General features: G+C 42.7%; 1 protein-coding gene across 2 annotated transcripts in view; it reads left to right on the forward strand.

The window, feature by feature from the left end:
• The window catches only part of LOC106590058 (cadherin-20), a 167,799-nt gene extending 142,397 nt beyond the window's left edge, over positions 1 to 25,402 (forward strand). For both annotated transcript variants that reach the window (XM_014180571.2, XM_014180570.2), the window contains exons 8-12: positions 12,094 to 12,230; positions 13,196 to 13,317; positions 13,581 to 13,698; positions 22,607 to 22,858; positions 23,130 to 25,402. In XM_014180571.2, the coding sequence (XP_014036046.2) occupies positions 12,094 to 12,230; positions 13,196 to 13,317; positions 13,581 to 13,698; positions 22,607 to 22,858; positions 23,130 to 23,659 (1,159 nt within the window). In that variant the 3' untranslated portion in view covers positions 23,660 to 25,402. The remainder of the gene's footprint in view (positions 1 to 12,093; positions 12,231 to 13,195; positions 13,318 to 13,580; positions 13,699 to 22,606; positions 22,859 to 23,129) is intronic.
• The last annotated feature ends 221 nt before the right edge of the window (positions 25,403 to 25,623 follow it).

A 25,623-nucleotide genomic window follows, 5' to 3' on the forward strand; every position in this document is an offset into this window, starting at 1 on the left:
GTCAAGTTCTTCCACACCGATTTCGACAAACAGTTTCAAACAGTATGGACCTTGCTTTGTGCATGGGGGCATTGTCATGCTGAAAAAGGAAAGGGCCTTCCCCAAAATGTTGCCACAAAGTTGGAAGTGCAGAATCGTCTAGAATGTCATTGTATGCTGTAGCGTTACTAAGGGGCCTAGTCCCAGACCATTATTCCTCTTCCACTAAACTTAACAGTTGGAACTATGCATTGCAACAGGTAGCGTACTCCTGGCTTCTGCCAAACCCAGATTTGTCAGTTGGACTGCCAGATTGTGAAGCGTGATTCATAACTCCAGAAAACGCGTTTCCACTGCACCAGAATCCAATGGTGGCGAGCTTTACACCACTCCAGCCAACACTTGGCATTGCACATGGTGAGCTTAGGCTTGTGTGTGCGCTGCTGGGCCATGGAAATCCATTTCATGAAGCTACCGACAAAGTTATTGCGTGGATGTTGCTTCCAGAGGCAGTTTGGAACTCGGTAGTGAGTGTTGCAACTGGAGGACAGACCATTTTTACACGGTATTCGCTTCAGCACTCAGTGATCCCATTCTGTGTGCTTGTGTGGCCTACCACTTCACGGCTGAGCCGTTGTTGCTCCTAGAAGTTTCCAATTCACAATAACAGCACTTACAGTTGACCGGGGCAGTTCTAGCAGTGTAGAAATTTGACGAACTGACTTGTTGGAAAGATGACATCCTATGACGGTGCCACGTTGAAAGTCACTGATCTCTTCAGTAAGGACATTCTAGTGCCAGTGTTTGTCTATGGAGATTGCATGGCTGTGTGCTCAATTTTATACAGCTGTCAGCAACGGGTGTGGCTGAAAATAGCCGAATCCACTGATTTGAAGGGGTGTTTACATACTTTGTATATATAGTGTATTTGTATGGGATCTAAGTACAAATCATTTCTCGCCATTAAAATGAACTGCTATTTCAGAATGCTGGTATTCCAATGTTATCCCTCTTCGTAAAGCTGTGTTGGGAGTGTCTGTTAGATAATGTGGCTTTAGTGAATACACTACAACCCCTCTCAGAAAGTGTCCCAAATGGTACTCTATTCCCTGTTTAGTGCAATAGGGAATAGGGTGCCATTTGGGGGACACGCTTGAAGCAGATAGCGAAAGCTCTGGGAATGATGTGTGTGAGGATGCAAATCAAACCAGCCCTGTGAGCATGGCTACAGTAAGAGCATCAACCTTGAACTGCAATTGTTTCACCGGGGCCAAATGGTGTGGCTAACATTACTATATGACAGACAGCGTATGCGTCCCAAATTGCACCTTTTTCCCTATGTAGCACATTACTTTTGACCAAGTCCCATTGGGAATAAGGTTGACCTTAAATGGGGGAATCAATACAACAGGAGAGAGGAGGCCTTTCTCTCTCCCTCTTTCTCTCAACACTTGCTGTCTCAAACTGTCACTGGCAAACACACACACACACACACAAACACACACACCATAGAGTGATATTAATAGTACTCCTTTAGGGGGATCTTCCCCTGCCATCGTCTATGCTGGGCATGTTCCCTGCCCTCGGCATCATGGTTCCCAAAACACATGCAAACACACGCTGGCACACACACACACAAACGCACACACACACACCCTGACATACACACAGTCAAATCAGTAAAGGAGGGTACATAGAGTGCTGCTGATGCTGGGTCTGCCTTAAACATTGACAGCTTGCCATTCCACATCTACTGGTGTGTGTGTGTGTGTGTGTGTGTGTGTGTGTGTGTGTGTGTGTGTGTGTGTGTGTGTGTGTGTGTGTGTGTGTGTGTGTGTGTGTGTGTGTGTGTGTGTGTGTAGGGTCTAAACCAGTCTGACAGACCAGGCGATTCTGCCAAGGACTCTCTCTGTGTATAGCTGAGAACTCTCTCCATTTTCTCTGTGTGTACTGCTGCACAATGATGGGTCAGGAAGCCTGCCATTGGGAGTTTAGTTCACACTGAGTTTAGTTCACACTGAGACAGAAAGGAGGGAGGGAGGGAGGGAGGGAGGGAGGGAGGGAGGAGGGAGGGAGGGAGGGAGGGAGGGAGGGAGGGAGGGAAAGAGATAGATCACTATACACTTAACATAGGTGTGTTCTTTCAGGTCTTTCCCAGTAGGATCCTAAATCGACTTAATTTCCTTCTTTGAGACGCTATGAATATGGGATTAAACTGTGTCCTGAAGTAGTGCTCCCCCCCAATCATCTGGCTTCATCGCTGAGTGTCTGTCTGTTTACTCATTGTTGCGTGATGTTCTCTGAGGAGTGCTTTGGAAAGTGGCCCGTGGTGGCAGGAGATGAGCCAGCCTGTGCAGCACAGCACAGTAAAGCCCATCGCAGGTACACACACACACCAGCTCTGTGCTGCAGCTCAATTTGGCAGAATGCAGAGATATTGCTGATTCGATCACAACTGAGACGGTTTGAGGGGCAGTTTGTCGTACCTCCAACCTTTACCGCAATGCCTTATTAAATAAAGCGTAATTTCCATTGGCACTTTGAATTCAACCCGGGTTGGGCTGGCATTGGTGGGCTAGCTCGAATTGCATTTCAGTTTTGAAACTGCAGTAAAAGTGTAGTAACTGCATTCGACTGTGGTATTTGGACGCAGTAATTGCAGAATACCTGCAGTGTACTGCAGTTATACAGCTGTTGTAGCATTTGCTGTCATTACATGTGAAGACTGTTAAATAATCAAATAAATTCTCTATGTGTAATTATTCCATGATTAACCTCTATGGGCTAGGTGGGACGCTTGCCACCTACACCAACGCGCCACCTACTCAACAGCCAGTTGAATCCTGTGGCGCGTTATTCAAATACCTTAGAAATGCTATTACTTCAATTTTTCGAAAATATGACTATTTTACACCATTTTAAAGATAAGACTCTCGTTAATCTAACCACACTGTCCGATTTCAAAAAGGCTTTACAACGAAAGCAAAACATTAGATTATGTCAGCAGAGTACCCAGCCAGAAAAAATCAGACACCCATTTTTCAAGCTAGCATATAATGTCACATAAACCCAAACCACAGCTAAATGTAGCACTAACCTTTGATGATCTTCATCAGATGACAACCCTAGGACATTATGTTATACAATACATGCATGTTTTGTTCAATCAAGTTCATATTTATATCAAAAACCAGCTTTTTACATTAGCATGTGACTAGCATGTGACTAGCATTCCCACCGAACACTGCCGGTGAATTTACTAAATTACTCACGATAAACGTTCACAAAAAGCATAACAATTATTTTAAGAATTATAGATACAGAACTCCTCTATGCACTCGATATGTCCGATTTTAAAATAGCTTTTCGGTGAAAGCACATTTTGCAATATTCTCAGTAGATAGCCCGGCATCACAGGGCTAGCTATTTAGACACCCAGCAAGTTTAGCACTCATCAAAGTCAGATTTACTATAAGAAAATTGTTATTACCTTTGTTGTCTTCGTCAGAATGCACTACCAGGACCTCTACTTCAATAACAAATGTTGGTTTGGTCCAAAATAATCCATCGTTATATCCAAATAGCGGCGTTTTGTTCGTGCGTTCAAGACACTATCCTAAAGGGTAAATAAGGGTGGCGAGCATGGCGCAATTCGTGACCAAAAAAATCTAAATATTCCATTACCGTACTTCGAAGCATGTCAACCGCTGTTTAAAATCAATTTTTATGCAATTTTTCTCATAAAAAAGCGATAATATTCCGACCGGGAATCTGCGTTTAGGTAAACAGACAAAGGAAAAGAAAGCATTCGGTCGACGCGGGCACGCGCCTAAGCCCATAGTACTCTGAGTGGCCACTTGCCAAAAGCGATAAAGTGTTTCAGCCAGAGCCTGCCTCGATATCGTTCAGCTTTTTCCCGGGCTCTGATAGCCTATGGAAGCCGTAGGAAGTGTCACGTTATTGCACAGATCCTGAGTCTTCAATAAAAAGAGCCAAGATGAAACACTACTTCTCAGACAGGCCACTTCCTGCTTGAAATCTTCTCAGGTTTTGGCCTGCCATATGAGTTCTGTTATACTCACAGACACCATTCAAACAGTTTTAGAAACTTTGGGTGTTTTCTATCCAAAGCCAATAATTATATGCATATTCTAGTTACTGGGCAGGAGTAGTAACCAGATTAAATCGGGTATGTTTTTTATCCGGCTGTGTCAATACTGCCCCCTAGCCCTAACAGGTTAAATGAATCACAGAATAGTAATTAACTAGGAAGTCGAGGCACCACGGGAAAATGTTGTTAATAGAGTTACGATTTCCCGAATATAACTCTTCAGATATTTTATTATCTTATTGATTACAGTCTTCTATTAATGTATTATTACCTCATCAGTCTCATTCCTGAATGTCGCAAACCCTTGGATATCTGCACGAACCCTAACATTAATCATGAATCAGCGATATACAAATTGGCTTAACTATGTATTTACTAACTAGCTAATCAATCACATAATTACATAAACACACACACAGTAGGTTATACATTGGTTATTAACATGACACAAAGAAAAGTCCCTAGTGGACGAAACCAATATGACAGATTGGTAGACAAAGGAAAGGGGTGGGGACAGCTCAAGAGGGTGAAATTCCGAGTCGATAACTACATTCATGGAAATGCTAATTCTTTGAACATGAACAACCGCTGATTTGAAAATAAATTTCAATTTCAATATTTACAAGTTTATGTCTTTGTTGTCCCTTTCTGCGATCGCCGGTCCGTCTGCTGGACAGATATTCGACAGAAAGTCTCTGGTTTGTCTACCAGAGATCAAACTATTTCGTAGTTGTAGCTTGTTATAATGGATATGTCAGAGTACCATTCGGTCGTTCAAACCGGTTGCTTTTACCAAACTAAAGTACTTAAACAGCTGCAGCCTGAATAATTGTTCTTTAGTTTGTAGATTTCTTAGCCATTTCAACGTGGGATTCATCTCCAATTTCTCTGGTCTTGTCCATTGGTAGAGTTGCCAACCATTTCAACTGGTCTGATGTACATTTTGTCAGAAGTGGGTTTTATACTTTTAGTAGAAAAGGAGGCATTCCATGACACCATGTAATATCTGTGCTCACAGGGGCGTGGCAACTGACTGATCATAAGTCACTATGAAAAACAATTCTCATTTAGAAGACTAAGATCACATTGTTATCTTTCCGAAAGCATTCCTATGATTAATAATTTATTTTATACAACATTCAGATGCACACCTCATAATTGACAAGTGTATACAAACGAAGATACAGTAATGTGTGTCTCCTGTCCTTCATGAGGTCACCAAATGAAACAAACTCGACAAGACTTTTCCTTAAGTGTCCACGGACCACTAAAACTGCTTGGAATACAGAGTAGGATAGAGAGGACGCTGTAGAGCTGATCCTTCAGATCTTCACAGGAGAGTTATGACACTGCACTCTGACTGCAGTTACACTGAAAAATTACTGCAGTAAAAAAAAACGGTGTTATTTTGGACGCAGTGTACTGCAGTTATACTGCACTCTGAATGCAAACTTTTTTCATAAGGGTGCCCACAGAATTTAGAAACTTTGTCATGTCTGTCATGTGGCTCAGTTGGTAGAGCATGGTGTTTGCATGGTGTTTGCATGGTGTTTGCAACACCAGGATTGTGGGTTCAATTCCCACGGGGGGCCAGTATGGAGAAAAAAATGTATGAAATGTATGCATTCACTACTGTAAATTGCTCTGGATGAGAGCGTCTGCTAAAATGTAAATGTAATGTCATGAGAGTGCATGAACACACACGACCCTTCCCCTAAAAATGTCACTTTTAAAAGTGTAGTAATTGCGGTTGACTGTGGTATTTTGGATGTAGTTGTTACAGCTGAACTGCAGTTATTCTGCAATCTAACTGCAGTTACACTGCAGTAAAAAAACTGTAATTTTGGTATACTGCAGTTAGAGTGCAGTATAACTGCAGTTCAACTGCAGTAATTGTGTAATTACTGCGTCCAAAATGCCAAGCTCAGTGGGACAATGTATGTGATGCCACGTGACCACGTGCAGTTGGAGCGCAGGAGATTCCAGTTCAATGCACTCACTATACTTTACGGCTCCGGTTAACTAGAATAAAGAAGAACTCATGTTAAAAAGAACAATAATTTTCTTTAGTATTTCTTGAACAAGAAGATGCCACAGCTCATGCAATAGATAAAGGTATGTGCATGCTTTATATTCACACCCCTTGACCTTTTCCACATTTTGTTGTATAACAAATTGCATTTAAATGTATTTACTTGAGATTTTTTGGTCACTGGCCAACAAACAATACCCCATAATGTCAAAGTGGAGTTATGTTAAAAATATATATATATATTAATAATGAAAAGCTGAAATGTCTTTGATTCAATAATTATTCAACCTCTTTGTTATGGCAACCCTAAACAATTTTTGCATGGACATTTCAAACACAGATACAACCACAAAGACTAGGGATGATTTCCAATGCCTCGCAAAGAAGGGCACCTATTGGTAGATTGCAGACACTGAATATACCTTTGAGCATGGTGAAGTTATTAATTACACTTTGGATGGTGTATCAATACACCCAGTCTTTACAAATATACAGGTGTCCTTCCAAACTCAGTTGCCAGAGAGGAAGGAAACAGCTCAGGGATTTCACCATGAGGCTAATGGTGGCTTTAAAACAGTTACAGGGCTTAATGGCTGTGATAGGAGAAAACTGTCGATGGATCAACAACATTGTAGTTACTCAACAATAATAGCCTAAATGACAGAGTGAAAAGAAGGGAGACTTTATAGAATAAAAGTATTCCAAAACAAGTCACTAAAGTAATACTGCAAAAAATGTGGATAAGCAATTCACTTTTGACCTGAATACACAGTGTGATATTTCTGGTAAATCCAATACAACACATTAATGATAACCACTCACCATATGTTCAAGCATAGTGGTGGCTGTAATCATTATGGATTGGGGAGTTTTTCAGGATAAAAAAAAGAAACTGAGTGGAAAAAAACACATTCATTGTTGGACATAAGACTGTAAAAACATTAGGAAATCAGCTCCAAGCAATTTTAAGTTAAGAAATCTGTTCCCAAGTATTCCCATGCATAATGGAGAGACACATGATCCTATTCAAATGTAAGCAACATTTGAAATTATTATGTTTTAGTCAAAAATGATATCTGTTTGGGCATGTTGCAGTCAATTTGCAGTCCACAAAATATTTGTAATTATGATCCGGCAACCCAACCATCCGTTCCAGAAAAAAACGGCCCGAGGCTGAATCTAGTTGATGATCCCTGTCCTACATGCTGACCAGACTAACTCTGAACCAACTACATTAATTTGAGGACAGGTTGAAAAGTATTAAACATGAATAGATTCCTGTTGCTAGCTAATTTGATCTGGGATATAAACATTGGGTTGTTAAATTACCTGAAATGCACAAGGTCCTCTACTCTGACAATTAATCCACAGATTTTATTCATGTCATATTCATCGTAATGATGGGACCAAAACGCAGTGGGTGCAGTGCCCATCTTCTTCTTCTTTTATTTTACTAAACGTGAACACTTAACAAAAATAACAAACAACGACGAAACAGTTCTATAAGGCTTACCAGCTATACAGAAAAGAACTACCCACAAACACAGTGACAAGGCCTACGACCTGACTTAGCCATACTACCCGTGTGCCCCCCCAAAAAAAACAATGTGGGGGCTGCCTCTCGCACTTGCCAATCTCTGCATATAATGCCTCGTAATGGCGCCGCTCCACGTTGGCTGCCTCCAGCTCCTCCTTAGGGCGCCGGTACACCCCAGCCTTGTGCCAAGGTCCTGCCCCATCCAGGATCTCCCAGGTCCATGACTCCATATAGCTCCTCTGCTGCTCCTTCCTCCGCTGCTTGGTCCTGTTTTGGTGGGTAGTTCTGTCATATTCGTCTTAATGATGGGACCAAAACGCAGCGGGTGCAGTGCTCATCTTCTTCTTCGTTTATTTTACTAAACGTGAACACTTAACAAAAATAACGAACAACGACGAAACAGTTCTATAAGGCTTACCAGCTATACAGAAAATAACTACCCACAAACACAGTGACAAAAACCCCCTACTTAAATATGGCCTCCAATTAGAAGCAACGAAGAACAGCTGCTTCCAATTGAAGGCCAAACTAAACCTGAACATAGAAATAGACATTCAAACATAGAAATAGACAACATAGAACATTACCCAAAAACTCAAGACACATAAATCAAACACACCCCTGCCACGTCCTGACCATACTATAATAACAAAATGACCCCTTACTGGTCAGGACGAGACAGTACCCCCCCCCCCCAAAGGTGCAGACCCCGAATGCACCTTAACCAAAAGACCCCAACAATAACCCACAACAACAAAACAAAAAAATAAAGGGAGGGAAGGGAGGGTGGCCACCGTCACCGACGGTTCCTGTGCAAACACCTCCCCCTTCCCCAAACTCCCCCCTACGGAGGTGGCTCTGGCCCTAGTCTCCAACCTAACCTGTCTGCTGAAGGCTCTGGGCTGAGGAGCGACTCTGGCTGCGCCGGACTGGCGGGCGACTCTGGCTGCGCCGGACTGGCGGGCGACTCTGTCTGCGCCGGACTGGCGGGCGACTCTGTCGGTTCCGGATTGTGGGACGTCTCTGTCGGTTCCGGACTGTGGGATGTCTCTGTCGGTTCCGGACTGTGGGAGGTCGCCGGAAGCTCTAGACGGGGCACTGTTGCCGGAAGCTCTAGACGGGGCACTGTCGCCGGAAGCTCTAGACGGGGACTGCGCACTAAAGGCCTGGTGCGTGGGGCTGGCTTTGGAGGCGCCAGACTAGGGACGTGCACCACAGGGCTAGTGCGAGGAGCAGGAACAGGACGTACTGGACTGGGCAAGCGCACTAAAGGCCTGATGTGTGGGGCTGGCTTTGGAGGCGCCAGCCTAGTAACACGCACATCAAGGCTAGTGCGAGGAGCAGGAACAGGGTAAACTGGACCCTGGAGATGCACTGGAGGTCTGGAGCATACGGCCTGCACAACCCTTCTTGGCTGAGTGCTCACCATAGCCTGGCCAAACTGAGGAGCTTTCACCGTTTGCACCGGCCTTTGAATGCGTCTGGGCAATACAGTGCGCATTTCCGCATAGCTCGATGCTTTCTCGATCCGTCGCTCCCCGTAATAAGCACGGGGAGTTGGCTCAGGTCTACGACCTGACTTAGCCATACTGCCCGTGTCCCCCCCCAAAAAAATGTGGGGGCTGCCTCTCGCACTTGCCAATCTCTGCATATAACGCCTCGTAATGGCGCCGCTCCGCGTTGGCTGCCTCCAGCTCCTCCTTAGGGCGTCGGTACTCCCCAGCCTGGTGCCAAGGTCCTGCCCCATCCAGGATCTCCTCCCAGGTCCATGACTCCATATAGCTCCTCCGCTGCTCCTTCCTCTGCTGCTTGGTCCTGTTTTGGTGGATAGTTCTGTCATATTCGTCGTAATGATGGGACCAAAACGCAGTGGGTGCAGTGCTCATGTTCTTCTTCTTTTATTTTACTAAACATGAACACTTAAAAAAAATAACAAACAACGACGAAACAGTTCTATAAGGCTTACCAGCTATACAGAAAATAACTACCCACAAACACAGTGACAAAAACCCCCTTCTTAAATATGGCCTCCAATTAGAAGCAACGAAGAACAGCTGCTTCCAATTGAAACCAAACATGAACATAGAAATAGACTAAATAGACATTCAAACATAGAAAAGGACAACATAGAACATTACACAAAAACCAAAGACACATAAATCAAACACACCCCTGCCACGTCCTGACCATACTATGATAACAAAATGACCCCTTACTGGTCAGTACGTGACAATATATTTATTTTTGTTTCTAGTAATCTCTCCTCCTTCAGGCTTCTTCTTCTTCTTCTTCGGACTTACGTGGGTACAGTGCCTTGCAAAAGTATTTTTCCTATTTTGTTGCATTACAACCTGTAATTTAAACAAATTTTAATTTGGATTTCATGTAATGGACATATACACGAAATTAATAAAATAACTTGTTTCAGAAAATTCAAAAAATAAATAAATGGAAAAGTGATGGGTGCATATGTATTCACCCCCTTTGCTATGAAGCCCCTAAATAAGATCTGGTGTAATCAGTTACCTTCAGAAGTTACATAATTTGTTAAATAACGTCCACCTGTGTGCAATCTAAGTGTCACATGATCTCAGTATATATACACCTGTTCTGAAAGGCCCCAGAGTCTGCAACATCACTAAGCAAGGGGCACCACCAAGCAAGCAGCACCACGAAGACCAAGGAGCTCTCCAAACAGGTCATGGACAAAGTTGTGGAGAAGTACATATCAGGGTTGGGTTATAAAAAAATATCTGAAACTTTGAACATCCCACGGAGCACCATTAAATCCATTATTAAGAAATGGAAAGAATATGGCACCACAACAAGCCTGCCAAGAGAGGGCCGCCCACCAAAACTCACAGACCAGTCATGGAGGGCATTAATCAGAGAGGCAACAAAGAGACCCAAGATAATCCTGAAGGAGCTGCAAAGTTCCACAGTGGAGATTGGAGTATCTGTCCAAAGGACCATTTTAAGCCACAGAGCTGGCCTTTACAGAAGACTGGCCCAAAGAAATACATTGCTTAAAGAAAGAAATAAGCAAACACATTTGGTGTTTGCCTAATGGTATGTGGGAGGCTCCACAAACATATGGAAGAAGGTACTCTGGTCAGATGAGACTAAAATGTAGCTTTTTGGCCATCAAGGAAAATGCTATGTCTGGCGCAAACCCAACACCTCTCATCACCCCGACAATGCCATCCAGTGAAGCATGGTGGTGGCAGCGTCATGCTGTGGGGATGTTTTTTTGTCAGCAGGAACTGGGAAACTGGTTAGAATTGAAGGAATGATGGATGGCACTAAATACAGGAAAATTCTTGAGGGAAACCTGTTTCAGTCTTCCAGAGATTTGAGACTGGGACGGAGGTTCACCTTCCAGCAGGACAATGGCCCTAAGCATACTGCTAAAGCAACACTCAAGTGGTTTAAGGGGAAACATTTAAATGTCTTGGAATGGCCTAGTCAAAGCCCAGACCTCAATCCAATTGAGAATCTGTGGTACAACTTAAAGGTTGCTGTACACCAGCAGAACCGATCCAACTTGAAGGAGCTGGAGCAGTTTTGCCTTGAAGAATAGGCCAAAATCCCAGTGGCTAGATGTGCCAAGCTTATAGAGACATACCCCAAGAGGCTTGCAGCTATAATTGCTGCAAAAGGTGGCTCAACAAAGTACTGACTTTGGGGGGGTGAATAGATATGCACGCTCAAGTTTTCATTTTTTCTGTCTTATCTGTTTCACAAAAAAAAAAATTGCATCTTCAAAGTGGTAGGCATGTTGTGTAAATCAAATGATACAAACCCCCCAAAAATCTATTTTAATTCCAGATTGTAAGGCAACAAAATAGTAAAAATGCCAAGGGGGTGAATACTTTCGCAAGCCACTGTGTATGCTCCTAAAAACCAGTCAGAAGAGGGCACGTGGGTATATGCTCCTAAAAACCAATGAGGAGATTGGAGCGGCGGAACTTGCAGCGCGTCACTTGCAGCTACGCAGACTCTTGTTGACACGTGCTAGCAGAGTGGGTGCAATGATTGAGTAACATTTATGTGTACATTTATTTTGCAACGCTCGCGCACATGACACGAGCGTTGTGGTTGGCATGTTAGAGACTTACCCAGAAAGACTCACAGCTATAATCACTGCCAAAGGTGATTCTAACACGTATTGAGTCGGGGTTGAATCTAATCAAGGTATAGTCGTGTTTTATTTTTCATAGATTTTGTACAATTGTTCAAATTTTTCTTCCACTTTCACATTACAGAGTATTTTGTGTAGATCTTGGAGAAAAAAAAAGACAATTAAATCCATTGTAATAACACTTCGTAACAAAACAAAATGTGGAAGAAGTCAAGGGGTGTGAATACTTTCTGAAGGCAATGTATATAAATACCAGGTAAGTGTTACTCAACATTGGTTACCCCTGTCACCAGGTATTCCATAGAGATGACCACTGACCTGGGGAAATATTTCTACATTGACATCACTTCCGGGGCGTTGATGACGGTGCTGGCGCTAGACAGAGAAGAGTTATCCTGGCATAACATCACCGTCCTGGCAATGGAGATGAGTACGTCACACACACACACACGTACACACACACACGTACACACACACACGTACACACACACACGTACACACACACACACGTACACACACACACTGATACCGTTTACACACATCTATAGGGTGAGTCCCAAATGACACCCTATTGTCTACATAGTACAAAAGAAGTGCACTATATAGGGAACATGGTGCCATTTGGGACGAAGCCACGTACGGTATGCTACATACACATATATCTGGTTTATTTTCAATAAGGCCACATTATTATATTATATTGTGTGACAATATAAAACAGACTTGTACACAGCGGGAGTATTCAGGACCCAGGAGAGTCACCTTCAGTCCTCTTGTTTTGTTTTTGTTTGTTTGGAATGCACACTAACGAGGGGAGCTTTGTTTTAATTAACGGCTTCATTGAATAAAACACACCTTAATTGGGTCAAATTGGCACATATGAATCAATTGGTTATCAGAAGGAGGGGGGGTGGAGAGGGACAGGGACAAAAGAAGACAGCAGAGGAATAGAAATTATCCAGTGTGGTGGGAGGGCTGTGTTGTAGCTGTAGGCCCCAGGGAGAGATGGAGGGGGAGAGAGAGAGAGAGAGTTGTTACTTGGAGTCTACACACACACCCACACACACACACACACATGCAGCGCAGAGAGCCAGTCACCCTCAACTGGAGAGTGCCAAAGTCAAGCTATTGATTGATCAATTGTTTGATGAAAGCTGAGAAAGTAGTTACTGCCTGCTAGCATTTCCATTGCCAAGTACACATTTCCACTGCTAGCATTTCCAGTGATTAAGGTATGCAAATGGCCATTTAGGATAATAACTGAATTGTAATCTTATTCTAAGCAACCATTTCGAGTATTTCATCCTAGTCTGTCTTTCGGCATTGGCTAGTGTGTGTGTGTGTGTCTTGTACACTAACTTGTGTGTGTGTGTATATGTGTGTGTTTTCTTCCAGGTAATCCCAGTATGATCGGGAGTGTGTCTGTAGCTGTGAAGATTCTGGACGTGAATGATAACCCTCCATCGCTGACACAGTACTTTGAAGCGTTCGTCTGTGAGAGCGCCAAGGCTGGACAGGTACAGAGGCATACATACACACACACATACACATACACATGGAAGATACACATGCAAGACCTGAACAGAGGCAGACCAATAACCAGCATTTGCAAACCTGTGATTTTATCGTATGAAGAATTATTCAAAATGATGGAATACTGTAAATAAATATCTGCATAATAATATCTGTCAGTTTCACTCACAACTTGTCTCAGGTCGGTGATCCTAACTGTCTCTCTCTCCCATCTCCTGGCTGTTGTCTTGTTGTCTGGTGACCTAAGCTGATTCAGACAGTGACGGCAATAGACCCAGATGATCCTCTGGGAGGTCAGCACTTCTACTACAGCCTGGCACCAGAGGCTGCTAACAACCCCAACTTCACCCTCAGAGACAACCAAGGTAAATAAAGGCTTTATTATACAGCAGTAAAACCCACATCACTACCTGCACGTGAATTTTTTTGTAACACTCCACCATTTTCTGTTGACATAATTTCCCTTTTGTGCTTAATTCTTTAGAGTCTAAGGTGTGGGCTTGATTTTGAATTTTAGGACCCCTTTAGGTATCAGAAACAATAAAAAAAATGTATGCAGGTATATTTGATAAAATATTGATTTTGGCCTTTAAAGCCCATGGAAACGAAAGGCATTACAAATTCATAAATTGCAAAAAGGGACAGTCAAAAAATAAATAATAAGAAAAACGGTTTTGAAGTGCCTGTCCGAAATCTAGGAGATATATAAAGGTGAAAAACTTTTTTTTTAACCGGTACTGATTACCTTCAGACGAGTCATGTGACACTTGTGGGGGTCATAGAACAAACGGAGAACACCATCGTGTTCGTGAGAATCTCCATTTTCCATAGAGGCGTGTTCGTGAGAATCTCCATTTTCCACATTAGTTTGTAGCCCAAACAGTTCAGATGCTACCAAACAGAGGTTGGCACATCGACAGTACCGTCTTCAGACGAGTCTGAAGGGGGTCGTAGAGGGGCGTGGAGCAAAGCCATAGAGTTGTCATAATAGTTTGTAGGTCAAACATTTCAGATGCTACAGACGTTTACTTGAAAAAACTGATTTTTGGGATGACTCATGGTCTGACAAACACCGCTCTTGGTAATGATGTTACATACACTGAGTGTACATACATTAGGAACACCTTCCTAATATTAACCTGTTAGGGCTTGACACGGCTGGATAAAAAACGTACCCTATTTAATCTGGTTACTACTCCTGCCCAGTAACTAGAATATGCATATAATTATTGGCTTTAGATAGAAAACACCCTAAAGTTTCTAAAACTGTTTGAATGGAGTCTGTGAGTATAACAGAACTCGTATGGCAGGCCAAAACCTGAGAAGATTCCATGCAGGAAGTGGCCTGTCTGACAATTTCTTCCCCTTCTTGAATATCTCTATCCATTACAGAGGATCTCTGCTGTTACGTGACACTTCCTACGGCTCCCATGGGCTCTCAGAAGGCGGCAAAAAGCTGAATCGTGGCTTTGCAGGCTCTGGCTGAAAAAAAGTAGCGCGTTTGGGTAGTGGCTGGTTACAGTACTGTGAGACTCAGGCGTGTGCCCGCGTCGATCGAATGCTTTGTTTTCTTTCCTCTGTTTACCTAAACGCAGATTCCCGGTCGGAATATTATCGCTTTTTTACGAGAAAAATGGCATAAAAATGGATTTTAAACAGCGGTTGACATGCTTCGAAGTACGGTAATGGAATATTTAGACATTTTTTGTCACGAATTGCGCCATGCTCGTGACCCTTATTTACACTTCGGATAGTGTCTTGAACGCACGAACAAAACGTCACTATTTGGATATAACGATGGATTATTTTGGACCAAACCAACATTTGTTATTGAAGTAGGAGTCCTGGGAGTGCATTCTGACGAAGAACATCAAAGGTAATCAAACTTTTGTAATATTAAATCGGCATTTGGTCAGGGCTAAACTTGGTGGGTGTCTAAATGGCTAGCCGTGATGGCTGGGCTATCTACTCAGAACATTGCAAAATGTGCTTTCACCGAAAAGCTATTTTAAAATCGGACACCTCAATTGCACAAAGGAGTTCTGTATCTATAATTCTTAAAATAATTGTTATGTTTTTTGTGAACGTTTATCGTGAGTAATTTAGTAAATTCACCGGAGGTTTGCGGGGGGTATGCTAGTTCTGAACGGCACATGCTAATGTAAAAAGCTGTTTTTTGATATAAATATGAACTTGATTGAACAAAACATGCATGTATTGTATAACATAATGTCCTAGGTGTGTCATCTGATGAAGATCATCAAAGGTTAGTGCTGCATTTAGCTGTCTTCTGTGTTTTTGTGACATTATATGCAAGCTTGAAAAATGGGTGTCTGATTATGTCTGGCTGGGTACTCTGCTGACATAATCTAATGTTTTGCTTTCGTTGTAAAGCCTTTTTGAAATCGGACAGTGTGGTTAGATTAACGAGAGTCTTGTCTTTAAAATGGTGTAAAATAGTCATATGTTTGAGAAATTTAAGTAATAGCATTTCTAAGGTATTTGAAAATCACGCCACGGGATTACACTGGCTGTTGCGTAGGTGGGACGATTTCGTCCCGCCTAGCCCAGAGAGGTTAACCTGTTATGGCTAGGGGGCAGTATTTTCACTGCTGGATAAAAAACGTACCCGATTTAAGGTAGAGACTTCATATTCAGGATTCTGTTTAAGTCTACCCCAAAGACAACGTGTGTGGAGCAAGAGCTTCTTGTGACAACCGGAAGTTGTTAAAAACAGCCTAGAGCTATTGTCATATAAAACGCACATAGTGAAAATCACGCAACTCAACCATCTGTCATTCAGTCAATTCTTAAGGTAGAGACTTCATATTCAGGATTCCTTCTATGCCTACCCCAAAGACAACGTGTGTCTATTATTTTTGCAAAAAAACTAAAACACACACACACAATTTGGCCATAGGGACGTAGTGTGGGGCTTAGAGGCTTATACCGCTTTCAATAGTTACTTTCGTTGAAACCGTCAGACCTAGAGCTCCGAAATTTTAGAAACCTGTTCTAGAGCTCAAGTCGATAGTGCACGGTGATTTATGTGGCTCTAGAAGGTTCTCAGACCGAGAAACCGCCTCGTGCATTTGCAATATGTTCAATTCATTTTGTATATCACGGACATGGCGACATGTAGAAATGCTCCAGAGTCGCAAGACTAGGTGCATTGAAACCGCCTCGGCCCATAGAGACGGACCCCAATGTATCTGTCCGATAGCTCATTCAGGGACCCCGTAGTAACGCCCTGAAAAAGTGAATTTGCAGCACCAATTAAGGCCATTGCTCGGGCACCGAATGACCTATCAAGCCGAAACTTGGGATTCGGGGTCGCCTCACATAGGCCTACACATATTGTTAGAGCTGGACCCGCAGCTGTAACGTAACTATGTGTTTTATGTTTTTTTTTATGGTTAAAATTGAAAGCACTGTGAATTATAAGCCTTCTCTGACATATGTGATAGTTGGCTTCTATACGAGTTGGAAAAAGTGGATTTGGTGTCAGATGGTATCAGTTTGGTGTCAGAATGACATCTAATTGACTGATGGACGCTGACTTCTGGGTGACGAGCAATGGAGAGGAACCACAGTCACTGCCCGGCCATCCCGAGTTCATCGGGCCAGTCAATTATGCATTTCTGCAGTATTTTTGAGCATGCCTAAATTCGTGATGCTAAATGCCCATTGAATCATATTGCAAACGTAACGAGCAATATTGCAAACGTAATGCGCATTTGCAATATGATTCAACAGCAAAAAATATCACCAAAGTTGACATGATGAATCATATTGCGAACGTAACGCGTAATATTGCAAACGTAACGTGCATTTGCAATATGATTCAACAGCAAAAAATATCACCAAAGTTGACATGATGAAATCAACACAATGAGCGATAGAGAGGAACCACAGTCACTGCACGGCCATCCCCAGTTCATTGGGACAGTCAATTATGCATTTCTGCAGGGTTTTTGAGCATGCCAAATTTGTGATGTTGAGGCCCATTGAAACATATTGCAAATGCGCATCCGTGCACATGGTGACCCGAAATGGGTTACCAGGATACATTTTTTCGAAGGGTTTTAAATGCCTTTAGGAGGGTGCAAGGGGTCCACGGTTGGGTAGGGAGCACCTTCCATCAGTGCCCATCCAGAATGGGGCGCCCCTAGTCATTTTGGACATTTTTCAAAAAATCGCTAAAAAACGACAGTCCCACTTCTCTCATGTCACCATCAAGCCATGGAGAGGAACCACAGTCACTGCACGGCCATCCCCAGTTCATCGGGACAGTCGATTATGCATTTTTGCAGTGTTGTTGAGCATGCCAAATTCGTGATGTTGAGGCCCATTGAAACATATTGCAAATGCGCATCCGTGCACATGGTGACCCGAAATGGGTTACAAGGATTAATTTTTTAGAAGGGTTTTAAATGCCTTTAGGGGGGTGCAAGGGGTCCACGGTTGGGTAGGGAGCACCTTCCATCAGTGCCCATCCAATATGGTGCGCCCCTAGTCATTTTGGACATTTTTCAAAAAAAATCGCTAAAAAACAGCAGTCCCACTTCTCTCATGTCACCATCAAGCCATGGAGAGGAACCACAGTCACTGTCCGGCCATACCGAGATCATCGGGACAGTCAATTATGCATTTCTGTAGTATTTTTGAGCATGCCTAAATTCGTGATGCTAAATGCCCATTGAATCATATTGCAAACGTAACGCGCATTTGCAATATGATTCATCAGCAAAAAATATCACCAAAGTTGACATGATGAAATCAACACAACGAGCGATGGAGAGGAACCACAGTCACTGCACGGCCATCCCGAGATCATCGGGCCAGTCAATTATGCATTCTGAGCATGTCAAATTCGTATTTTTTTTTAAAGCAACAGAGTCCCACTTCTCCCTCATCATACATGACAAGTAGACTGTCTGCGTTGATTCATGGCTTAACATAGGGCTATATATCATTTGGGCAGTATAAATGCCATTTGGTCCATGGTTCACTGACTTTTGGGTTTGGAAACCGACTTCCTATGATCTTACATGGCAAACGGACAAACATCCTGATTTGGCACATTCAATACTTTCATACATGTATAATTGACAAAAAAAGAATTGGACATTTCATTTGCACATTTCTAATGGCATTTGGCAAAAAAAAGAAAAAAATATGTTACTTTTGACCTATGAAATCATATTCCAAATGCACAAATCATATGCCTTATGCACAAGCAAATATGTCACTTTTGACTTCCTATGAAATCATATTCCAAATGCACAAAACATATGCCTTATGCACAAGCAAATATGTCACTTTTAACTTCCTATGAAATCATATTCCAAATGCACAAAACATATGCCTTATGCACAAGCAAAAACAACCCAAAAAATTATGTCAATAAAATATGTCAAATGTATGTCCATACAGCTCTTATACATGTGTAATTTACATAAAAATCGGGCCAGAAACCACTCTTTAACCTCTCTAGGCTAGGCGGGACGAATTCGTCCCACCTACGTAACAGCCACTGCTATCCTGTGGCGCGATTTTCAAAACCTTAAAAATCCTATTACTTCAATTTCTCAAACATATGACTATTTTACAGCCATTTAAAGACAAGACTCTCGTTAATCTAACCACACTGTCCGATTTCAAAAAGGCTTTACAACGAAAGCAAAACATTAGATTATGTCAGCAGAGTACCAAGCCAGAAATAATCAGACACCCATTTTTCAAGCCAGCATATAATGTCACCAAAACCCAGAAGACAGCTAAATGCAGCACTCACCTTTGATGATCTTCATCAGATGACAACCCTAGGACATTATGTTATACAATACATGCATGTTTTGTTCAATCAAGTTCATATTTATATCAAAAACCAGCTTTTTACATTAGCATGTGACGTTCAGAACTAGCATACCCCCCGCAAACTTCCGGGGAATTCGCTAACATTTTACTAAATTACTCACGATAAACGTTCACAAAAAGCATAACAATTATTTTAAGAATTATAGATACAGACCTCCTCTATGCACTCGATATGTCCGATTTTAAAATAGCTTTTTGGTGAAAGCACATTTTGCAATATTCTAAGTACATAGCCCAGGCATCACGGGCTCGCTATTTAGACACCCGGCAAGTTTAGCACTCACCATAATCATATTTACTATTATAAAAGTTTCATTACCTTTTGTTGTCTTCGTCAGAATACACACCCAGGACTGCTACTTCAATAACAAATGTTGGTTTGGTCCAAAATAATCCATCGTTATATCCGAATAGCGGCGTTTTGTTCGTGCGTTCCAGACACTATCCGAAATAGTAAAGAAGTGTAACGCGCATGGCGCAATTCGTGACAATAAAATTCTAAGTATTCCATTACCGTACTTCGAAGCATGTCAACCGCTGTTTAAAATCAATTTTTACGACATTTTTCTCGTAGAAAAGCGATAATATTCCGACAGGGAATCTCCTTTTCGGCAAACAGAGGAAAAAATCCCAAAGGCGGGGGCGGTCGGGGTCACGCGCATAAGCTAGTGTCTCTTGATCGGCCACTTGAGAAAGGCGATAATGTGTTTCAGCCTGGGGCTGGAATGACGACATTCTGTTTTTTCCCGGGCTCTGAGCGCCTATGGACGATGTGGGAAGTGTCACGTTAGAGCAGAGATCCTTAGTAAATGATAGAGATGGAAAAGAAGTTCAACAAATGGTCAGACAGGCCACTTCCTGTAAAGGAATCTCTCAGGTTTTGACCTGCCATTTGAGTTCTGTTATACTCACAGACACCATTCAAACAGTTTTAGAAACTTTGGAGTGTTTTCTATCCAAAGCCAATAATTATATGCATATTCCAGTTACTGGGCAGGAGTAGTAACCAGATTAAATCGGGTACGTTTTTTATCCAGCCGTGAAAATACTGCCTCCTAGCCATAACAGGTTAAGAATTGACTGAATGACAGATGGTTGAGTTGCGTGATTTTCACTATCTGTTGGTTGGCCATATGACAATAGCTCTTGGGTGTTTTTAACAACTTCCGGTTGTCACAGGAAGTTCTTACTCAACACACGTTGTCTTTGGGGTAGACATAAACAGAATCCTGAATAAGAAGTCTCTACCTTAAGAATTGACTGAATGACACATGGTTGAGTTGCGTGATTTTCACTATGTGCAGGTTATATGACAATAACTCTAGGCTGTTTTTAACCACTTCCGGTTGTCACAGGAAGCTCTTGCTCAACACACGTTGTCTTTGGGGTAGACATAAACAGAATCCTGAATATGAAGTCTCTACCTTAAGAATTGACTGAATGACACATGGTTGAGTTGCGTGATTTTCACAATGTGCAGTTATATGACAATAGCTCTAGGGTGTTTTTAACAACTTCCGGTTGCTCCAGGAACCTTAGAATCGACACAGGTAGACCTCACAGTAGCCTGATGGATTGTTATAGAAGACAGGTTCATAAGGCATTCATAACCCACATAGGCTTAGGTTGAATTTTGGAGAATAGTCTATGTGTTCCTATGGGGAGAGAAGTCATTGCACACAGTTTGATCTAAACACCTTCTTTTCATTGTGAAGGGTTAATGCCACATGGTCAAGGTTAGGCTTGCACAGATCGGGAGGACCTCAGAAACGCTCCTGAGGTTGAATTGTGCTTCTAACCCTAACGGTTCTCTCACTGTCACCCAAAAGCACTTGACATATTGGTGCAGGCATCATTTTGGGCCTAGTTTTCTCACGGTCACTGCGCTCAGACCGAGCGAGCTACGGTCAAGCGGGGCGTCTCATTGAACTCGGCACAGCCTAGAGATAATGGTAATGCCATTGCAGGCTCTTTGTGTCTTTAAGCACCGCACTGTGTCACTCCGTCCTTGCTGTGTGTGTGTGAGAGAGCTTTTCTTTGACATCTGATGGGATAAATGACTGATTTACAGTTCATGAGGGTTGCCTAGTCACACATATGAAGTTGTGGAAAGATCTGACCTTTTTAACCCTTCAAAACAGCCCCTATAACACCATTTTAAGGCACTTCTGGTTGACACAGGAAGCTGAACGTTAGGCTCTTATAGAATATTGAGTTTGAGGTCTTTCTGTTAAGAACTGACTTATTTACAGAGGGTTGAACAAGTGTGTGTTGTTTCAGAAAATCACAGAAAATCACAGAAATCTCGCAGAGCTCCGAAACCCGCCTTAACGGACTCATCTGAACACGCTGCAACTGGATATGCAACTTTTTTGAAAAAAAACCCTCCTATTGTTGAACATCACCAATGTGTCATTGTACAATTTCTCTGAAATGAACATTGGTAAATGCATGGTTCCTTTTCTCCTGACACCGTAGGCTCGTGTAGTTTGATGTGAAGCAGTCAAATCAGCACTCTATTTTCCTGTTTGACTTTCAATCCCAGAAAAATAGCCTTAACTCGAAAAGCGTCGAGGCCTCGACTCCATCCTGTTCTGGGCCAACTGCCCATTATGCCAAACCCACACAGACCGAGTTTCGTCTTCGAATTCTTTTCCGTTTAGGAGAAAAAGCCGTGTCGTGATTGGTGATATATGTTACGTTTGCAATATGATTCCATTCGCCCTCCCGTGGAATAATCCGGAACTGCAAAGAAATGACCAAAATGTGAAAATTTTATTAAACGGAAACGGAAGGTCCGAGAGACTCCGTTCGATGACTTCCTGGAAGATCCGGCCCCTGTGAGCGGCCCGACGCCGTCCGCGGATTTATCGGACGTAGTCGGACGTCTAGTAAGGGAGCGTACATTTGCAATATGGACTTTCTCACTAACCATACGGCTAGCGCACATGAGTTCCCTTCATGTATGGCATGGACTCTACAAGGTGTTCGAAAGCATTTCACAAGGATTCTGGCCCATATTGACTCCAATGCTTCCCAAATTATGTCAATTTGGCTGGATGTCCTTTGGGTGGTGGACGATTCTTCATATGGGAAACTGTTGAGCATGAAAAACCCAGCAGCATTGCAGTTCTTGACACACTCAAACCGGTGTGCCTGGCATCCATGTTTCAATTGACTCAAGGTTTAAAAATCCTTCTTTAACCTGTCTTCCCCCCCTTCATCTACACTGATTGATGTGGATTTAACAGGTGACATCAATAAGTGATCATAGCCTTCACCTGGAATCACCTGGTCAGTCTATGACATGCAAAGAGCATGTTCCTAATGTTTTGTACACTCAGTGTATATACTGAATCTAACCAGGCTCCTCTCTCTCCGTCGCCGATGTAGACAACACAGCATGGATCCTGACGCGGCGTGGGGGCTGGTCTCAGCAGGACAAGTCAGTCTACTACCTTCCTATCTTGATCTCAGACAGAGAGCTGCCGGTCCAGACCAGCACCAGCACCCTGACCATCCGTGTGTGTAGCTGCGATGTGGAGGGCAACATTATGTCCTGTAATGCTGAGGCCTACCACCTACCGGCTAGTCTGAGCAGAGGGGCACTCATCGCCATACTGGCATGTATCTTTGTGATGCTCGGTAGGTCATGATCTGGTTCTTTGAAGTGATTTTCGCCACTTCTGATCTGCTTTATACGTACTTATTAAGCTAAAGTATATTAGTATTGTCTTTGTATACGATAACATTATATTGCACTCTATACAAACCCTATTTTACCAAATCTATGCTTCTTCTATTGTATGTCTTAGTATAGTACACTAACTCACCAAACTCACTGAAGTAACCATTAATAATCTTCCATATTTGGGGTTCATGTTGTATCTGACCATGTCTCTTTTTTCTCCACTAGTGATGATCCTGCTCATGTTGTCCCTCCGGAGCCACCGTAAGAAGCCCTACCTGCACGATGAGGAAGACAACGTCCACGAGAACATTGTCCGCTATGATGACGAGGGGGGCGGAGAGGAGGACACCGAGGCCTTCGACATCGCTGCCATGTGGAACCCTCATAAGGCCCACCTAGTGGGGAAGCAACGTCAGGACATGCTGCCCGAAATCGAGAGCCTTTCACGCTATGTTCCCCTTGCATGTGTGGGCTGGCCAGGGAGCGTTTGTGTTGGTGGAGACAGCAACGTGCAGGGGTATGTGCTATCCAAGCTCCTGGAGGCGGATTTGGACCCCTGCGCCCCACCTTACGACTCCCTACAGACCTACGCCTACGAGGGTGAGGGTTCGGTGGCTGAGTCCCTGAGCTCGCTGCAGTCTGGGTGCTCCAATACTGATCACGAGTATGATTATCTCAATGACTGGGGGCCCAGGTTTAAGAAACTGGCAGAGATGTACGGGGTTCTGGAGACAAACAACCCTCCCATGTGGTAGAGGGGAGGAAGGAACGAGAGACTCACCCCTATATACACACATCTTATAGGAAAGAAGAGACTGAAACATAGAGAGACTATGACTGAAACGGAGACATGTACAGAGACAGGAACAGAGAGAGAGAGAAATAGAGAGAATGGATTTGAAAGGTGTGCTCGCCATAGAACTGCAGAATTTGCAATAGCACCACTGAGCATCGCCTATTCTCTATAGCCTTAGAGCTGGGTTGCCTCAACCCTGAGCTGGGTTGCTTCCTAACTGTGTAGCTGCCATCACCACCCTTCCCCATCTCCAGGAGAGGCTTGAGAGTAGCCTGGACTGACTGACTGACAGACAGCTAGCGCCACAAGGCCCTCAAAGCAAAGGGCTTCAAAGCACACGTTAGTTAACTCTGTTGGCCGACCCAGGCCCTAGCTACAGGCACCAGCAGCTCTTTGGTCCAAAGGGTCCCATTCCCCTCAGATGAACACAAGAGAGGGGAACGAGGGGAAAACAAGGGACTCAACATACTTAGCCTTACCTTCCTGCACACACTTACGCAGGACACAAACAAACTCTGAGATGCTGACATCTTTTTTGTTGGTTTGTTTTGACAATATTTTGTTTAAGACTTTGCTTTTTGTATTCCAAGCCACTATGACACAAGAAAAAAATGAAGAGTAAGATAAATGTTTTGATGACCTGTTTGTCATTATTGTTGCAACCATTTTGATGAGAACTGCAATATTTTCCATTAAGGGTAACTTCATTATGTGGCCGTCTCTTATTAATTAATTTATTTTTTCATGTGCTGTATTTATATTTCTTATAACTTATTTTTGGGAATCAAACAAACACTGGACTAGTGTTTGATGTTATCCAAGGTTGTGGGATCGGCATTAAAATATGTTCAAATATGTTCAAGAGTTATGATGTAACATAAATGTTTCAATGGCGTCTAATTGCAATTCTGTGTTTCAAAGACAATGTTTCTCCCAGCATTTCTCAGTGTCTTGTTTCAGACATAGTAGGGGAGATGGAAACTCTGTAATCATATTTGGATTTTAAGATTATTTGTTAAATGTATCAATTCATATTTTGTTAGTTTGAACCCTTTGTTGTTTTGCTGCTGGTTAGGAGGATAAAGCATGATCATGCATTCATCAGGAAATGTGTGTCCCCCAAATTGCACCCTATGCAAAGTAGTGCACTATATAGGAAATAGGGTGCCACTTGGGACGTAAACACAATCTTTAAACTCTTGTTTTGAAATAAACTGTCCATGATACCACAGCGAGACTGAGGGACATTACAGTATCTGTATCTGAAATGAAGGATGGCCAGTTACCGTAAATGTTTTACTCATCATCACAAACATAGCTGGATGAGTAAATCCAGGGGATGTACGATATGGTAAAACACATTTCATCAGGGTATCAGCCATGATTAGGGGTGTAGTCCAACTCTGCCATACACTGTTGCTTGATCTCAACCCTCGCATCCCGTCCAATAGACTTTGATAATCTGCTTCTTCAAATGCCAAATGTAAAGAAGAAGAAAATATATTTCAGCAAAACGACGCCAAATAAACAAAGGGACTTCTTTTTCAAAGATGATGTGAAATAATAGGAAGACATTTTGATCATTTTTGATTGGGTGGACTCTACTTGAAATATGTGTGGTGTCAGTTATGCTACAGTATGTGGTGTTTGAATGTAGATATTTGTTGTATACTTGGTAATAAAATAAGAAAATTTAACATTTTGCTGTCGTCAAGTCAAGTTGCCAAGTTTTCAAGCACTGCACACAATGCACCTTTTTTCAGACATTCGCGGAGATCACAATAATGGTAAATGCTGCAGATGTTAGCTCAAAGGGAAATTACTTTAAATGTCAAGTGCTGTGTACTTGTCTGCAGCGTGGCTTTGATTAACCGCTTTTGAGAGCAAAAAATAAAGGTGTTTAGTTACTTTTAGTACTTCAGG

Source organism: Salmo salar, chromosome ssa29 (assembly GCF_905237065.1).
Source record: "Salmo salar chromosome ssa29, Ssal_v3.1, whole genome shotgun sequence".
NCBI lineage: Eukaryota > Metazoa > Chordata > Actinopteri > Salmoniformes > Salmonidae > Salmo > Salmo salar.